Below are 5,978 nucleotides of genomic sequence, written 5' to 3' on the forward strand. Positions count from 1 at the left end.
TTCGCTCCTGCTATTAGAAAGAACAGCCGCTGACTGACAGCTGGAGCAGAACCAACGTTTCCAACGGGGCACTGATGATAAACTGATTTAGGCCCTTGCCTAAAGGACAAGGAAACCCCTTAGAACCCATCCACTGATTCCAACGGAGCGGTAATGATGAAAGGGAAATGCTTATTCTCCGGCCCTTGCCCGGACGACGTGGAAACCCCTCGTTGACGTTTCCTCCAATCAGCATCAGGCATACAGCAACAACAACCAATCAGAAGGGGTCGTTCCGTATTCTGCCCCGCCTAGCGTTGAAGTCCTCCTGTTGTATTCAGGTTTTCCAACAGTCTTTTTTTTTTCTCCGGCAGACCGCTCCGGTCAGTAGGTCAACCTCAGCTCAACAGTTTCACCCTTTAGTTCACATTCATCACTGCCTAATATTAACCATGAGGGAGATAGTTCACATTCAGGCTGGCCAGTGTGGCAACCAGATTGGAGCAAAGGTAGGAAAAAGTTACAAATTAAAAGTTGGGGTTAATTTTTTAAAATCTTTTGTTTTGATATGTTAATATCCTATAATTCCAATGTTATAGACATTACATTTTATGTATCTAAGCGTTATCTAAAACATTATGTAGAGTTTGAACGATGAAAATAAATCGTTATGTATGTTGTTTAGATTTTTATGAGCTTTTTTCCCTGCTAATGTTCATTATTGATTGCAAATCAATCAGTTATTTAGAAAATAGTGACATCCATCCATCCATCCATTTATCCATCCATCCAATTAGACAATCTGCCATAATTCCATGTATAAAGTGACATTCAAAAATTTAAAAAGCTGTGTAATTATGGTGTAATTATTTGATTTATTAAAGCACAACAAGTTGCACTCAACCTAAGACCTATCTTTGAATTTTCTTTTATACTTGACAATAAATCAGTTTATTTAAAAACTTATCTAAGTTAGTATGTTTCTCATTGTCAGTAGATTTCATTTAGTAAACATCAATAGAGTAAAATTTCCCTTTAAATCCTTTGGGAAACCCTGACAGAAGCCATGGAGCGATGATTAATGAGTTTAGTCAGACTAACAGGACCAGCTGCTGTCTTTGCTTGTTGGTGAGTTTTAGTCATTGAAGTGGGGGGAAAATCATCTCATTATAGGGTGGAAAAGGAGGAAATGTGCTGAGACAGAGGAGAGGAACGCAGTAGGAGGAGGGCGGACAAGTGGTTCAGTGTCTGCTCTGGCTGATCAGAGATGAGCTCATTTAAATCTCTGCCTTTTCACCCACTTTATCAGATTAACATATTCAGGACTCTGGTCCTCACACATGATCTCTGTTCAAACAGAGATTCTGTCTTTTGTGCAGAAACTTTAAACAAATTGTATTTTATCTTCACTTTTTCCCATACATTTATCAATAATCTATTTAGCAGAACATAACTTTTAAACCTTGCACCAAGCTATCCCTTTAAAATCTTGTGTGTGGCCTTGGTTCTTCTTTAAAATCAGCTTAAAAGCTGATAGATAACAGCATCAAATAATAAATGCATTCATTAAAGGCTCGTTTAGCTGCAGGGAAAGGCGTTGGAGCAGCATATGGTGGAGTAGGAGGCCCTCATCTCTTAACAAGTGTATTTACAGCAGACTTAGTGTGGCTGAGGTCATTAATGTTTCACAGTGGATTAACTGCCGGAATCCACTCACTAAACCAAAACCTCTCAGCCCTCACATCATGTCGGCTCCTGTTATCAAAATACAATAAAACAAAGATTTACAAAGTAGAAGAAACAGGTGATTCACGTCTAGCTAATAAAGATATAACTCACTCCATACAAATAATCTCACTTTAATTAGTTTATTATGCCAGTAAAAAGATATTCAGTTCAAGGTTCCTGCCTGTAAAACAATTAAACATCATTAGTTTACTTTCGTTCTGATTTGAAAGTACTTATTGTGAAGATTTAATTTTACAAAAACTGAAAGAAAATGCTCTATTTATAAATGTATATATTTCTGATCTGTAAGCTGCAGTTTTACTCCACAGCCACTAATGTAGCCTGTAGTTAAGATTAGGGTCAGCGGGCTGAGCTGCTGTGACAGTGGCTGCTCCTAACTGGGTTTGGCAGCGACGTCTCAGGCGCCAAAGATGGAGAGGAGCGCTGAATCCTGTGACAAAGCTCAGCTGATCCCTGGAAAAAGCGCAACAACCCGACTTGGTTCCTAAAGAGGGAAAAGCTCAGAACAGAATCACATTTTTCATCCTGTCACTTTCAATCCCACGTTTCCCTCTACTGAGCCTTCGCTCTACAAGTTCAGTCAGTTTGTTAGAGGCCTGCCCTGCTAACTGAGTTAGCATTGATGCTGTCATGGTGTCAGAGCACATCTTTAGAGTAGGACTCAAACGCTGAAGGCTCTAAAGATCTGTAAAATTTGTTCCTTAATGTTTTTATTGAATACTTTGTTAATTCACTGGTTTATTATGGAGCTTTCATTCTTCATTCATGAAGTTAGTTTAACCCTGTGCTGCGATTTAGATCAAAGTGAGAGTTACTGAGGATTTTAACAATCTTTTGATAGAACTGGTGTCGGTTTTACACCTGATCCATCCCGTTGTCTTCGATTTTATTTTGTTAAAAAGACCTAAATGACGTTTTCCCTCCACAGAAATAGTTAAAATACTAAAATATAAGGTGTTAAAGGTTAATAATGTATTACCTGAGAAAATAAATGCCTTCAAATTCTTTCTGTTTTATCACTCTCTGCTCGATCTGCACCAGAAATTGGATCCAACGTTACTTCCAGTGGCTAACTTTTTCGGTTTTGGATTTAAACATAAATCCTTTTAGTTTTATGTTTTCCTTTCCTTTTAACCTTATGCTATATAGTGCCTAATCTAAAGAAAGAAACAAAAATGCAGATAAAGATGGTTTAATCATATTTTTGCCAGACTGCTCTGAGCATGATGATGATATCAGAGAAGCAGTTTAACAAAGAAAATGTAAAAAGCATCAACATTGTCTCACAAATGTCATAGAAAATTTTTTAAATATGTATATTAGCATTATTTATTAAGTGATTTAAGGATAGAAATAAGTAATTTTAGTACCATAATTACATTATTTGCTTCCGGGACAGATCGGGTGGTGACAGCATGTTTGCAGCTTCTTCTTCTTCTGCATTATTGAATAAAAGTGAATCAAATTAAAGTTGTTTATACTAAAAATAGCTTCTGAGCAGAAAGGGCTTTTCACATCTTAAANGAAAACAACACAAAATTCAGGACAAGACATGATCCTGACATCTTTAGAAAAACTCAAAGTTAAAGAACAGCAGAGTGTTTTTGGTCAAAGTAGGTAAATTCACCCGATCCATTGCAAGAAAGTCTGTTATAAAAAATCCTTCCTTCTTACAGCCACCAACATCTACAAATTGTTGAAAAAAGAATGAGTTTTACAACATTTAATTACCTTTGGCATTGATACATTGTTCATTGTGGAACAACAATGTTTATATGAGAGGTTAAAACTGAATTTAGACAGCAAAGGAAAAAAAAAAATGTTATAGAAACACTAAATTAGGAGGCATGATTTATACACATGTGACATTGTTAAAAGAGTCAGGAAAATAATTCTTGAACGCACTCAGAGCAAACAATATGTGCCTTAAATTAAAATTAGTTTTGGCTTCTAGTGCAAATAAAAAATTTGGGATCTGGAACACATAAACATAGACTATTTTCTATTCTGTTCTATTCTGTTCTATTCTATTCTAGTGTTGAATAATGATGTTTTTAAAACAGAGGTGGAACAAATATATTTTACTCGAGTAGAAAGTAGTCATCCAATAGAGCGCTAAAGTAGGAGTAAAAAACTACTTGTTAAAATTGCTACTCAAGTGTTGAGTAAATGCTAGCTCTAACATCTAATTTAATATTGAAAATTATGTAATCAGACTGAAGTTCATGCAAAAAAATCCAACTTAATGATGTGGTCACAAAATAAGGAAATCATGCAGAATAAACAATTATCTGAGTAAAAATGTTTGGCAGAGTAGAACCACTTCTAAAAGTTTTTCTTTCTAGAAATTACTTAAGTTAATTTAATTGAGTAATTTTACTAGCTACTACCAACCTGTTTTAAAACAAATAAAATCAATGAAAATGCTGGTTTACTGTTTACTTTTCATTTAGAATTGTCATTGTTTGTAACATAAAACTTTGGATTGATCTAATAGCTAACCCTTTAACATATTTATTTTTATTTGTTTAATATATTTATAAATCCCCATTTATATTCGCTCCTGCTATTAGAAAGAACAGCCGCTGACTGACAGCTGGAGCAGAACCAACGTTTCCATCGGGGCACTGATGATAATCTGATTTGGGCCCTTGCCTAAAGGACAAGGAAACCCCTTAGAACCCATCCACTGATTCCAACGGAGCGGTAATGATGAAAGGGAAATGCTTATTCTCCGGCCCTTGCCCGGACGACGTGGAAACCCCTCGTTGACGTTTCCTCCAATCAGCATCAGGCATACAGCAACAACAACCAATCAGAAGGGGTCGTTCCGTATTCTGCCCCGCCTAGCGTTGAAGTCCTCCTGTTGTATTCAGGTTTTCCAACAGTCTTTTTTTTTTCTCCGGCAGACCGCTCCGGTCAGTAGGTCAACCTCAGCTCAACAGTTTCACCCTTTAGTTCACATTCATCACTGCCTAATATTAACCATGAGGGAGATAGTTCACATTCAGGCTGGCCAGTGTGGCAACCAGATTGGAGCAAAGGTAGGAAAAAGTTACAAATTAAAAGTTGGGGTTAATTTTTTAAAATCTTTTGTTTTGATATGTTAATATCCTATAATTCCAATGTTATAGACATTACATTTTATGTATCTAAGCGTTATCTAAAACATTATGTAGAGTTTGAACGATGAAAATAAATCGTTATGTATGTTGTTTAGATTTTTATGAGCTTTTTTCCCTGCTAATGTTCATTATTGATTGCAAATCAATCAGTTATTTAGAAAATAGTGACATCCATCCATCCATCCATTTATCCATCCATCCAATTAGACAATCTGCCATAATTCCATGTATAAAGTGACATTCAAAAATTTAAAAAGCTGTGTAATTATGGTGTAATTATTTGATTTATTAAAGCACAACAAGTTGCACTCAACCTAAGACCTATCTTTGAATTTTCTTTTATACTTGACAATAAATCAGTTTATTTAAAAACTTATCTAAGTTAGTATGTTTCTCATTGTCAGTAGATTTCATTTAGTAAACATCAATAGAGTAAAATTTCCCTTTAAATCCTTTGGGAAACCCTGACAGAAGCCATGGAGCGATGATTAATGAGTTTAGTCAGACTAACAGGACCAGCTGCTGTCTTTGCTTGTTGGTGAGTTTTAGTCATTGAAGTGGGGGGAAAATCATCTCATTATAGGGTGGAAAAGGAGGAAATGTGCTGAGACAGAGGAGAGGAACGCAGTAGGAGGAGGGCGGACAAGTGGTTCAGTGTCTGCTCTGGCTGATCAGAGATGAGCTCATTTAAATCTCTGCCTTTTCACCCACTTTATCAGATTAACATATTCAGGACTCTGGTCCTCACACATGATCTCTGTTCAAACAGAGATTCTGTCTTTTGTGCAGAAACTTTAAACAAATTGTATTTTATCTTCACTTTTTCCCATACATTTATCAATAATCTATTTAGCAGAACATAACTTTTAAACCTTGCACCAAGCTATCCCTTTAAAATCTTGTGTGTGGCCTTGGTTCTTCTTTAAAATCAGCTTAAAAGCTGATAGATAACAGCATCAAATAATAAATGCATTCATTAAAGGCTCGTTTAGCTGCAGGGAAAGGCGTTGGAGCAGCATATGGTGGAGTAGGAGGCCCTCATCTCTTAACAAGTGTATTTACAGCAGACTTAGTGTGGCTGAGGTCATTAATGTTTCACAGTGGATTAACTGCCGGAATCCACTC

The 5,978-nt window shown here is 36.2% G+C and overlaps 1 protein-coding gene across 1 annotated transcript in view; it reads left to right on the forward strand.

Annotated features, from left to right (window-relative positions):
* Positions 1-4,611: 4,611 nt before the first annotated feature.
* LOC107086735 (tubulin beta chain-like) overlaps positions 4,612-5,978 on the forward strand; it is a 12,158-nt gene continuing 10,791 nt past the window's right edge. The window contains exon 1 of the mRNA XM_015377863.1: positions 4,612-4,772. Within this exon, the coding sequence (XP_015233349.1) occupies positions 4,716-4,772 (57 nt within the window). The 5' untranslated portion in view covers positions 4,612-4,715. The remainder of the gene's footprint in view (positions 4,773-5,978) is intronic.

Source organism: Cyprinodon variegatus, unplaced genomic scaffold, assembly GCF_000732505.1.
Source record: "Cyprinodon variegatus isolate N-32 unplaced genomic scaffold, C_variegatus-1.0 Scaffold160, whole genome shotgun sequence".
NCBI classification, from domain to species: Eukaryota; Metazoa; Chordata; class Actinopteri; order Cyprinodontiformes; family Cyprinodontidae; genus Cyprinodon; species Cyprinodon variegatus.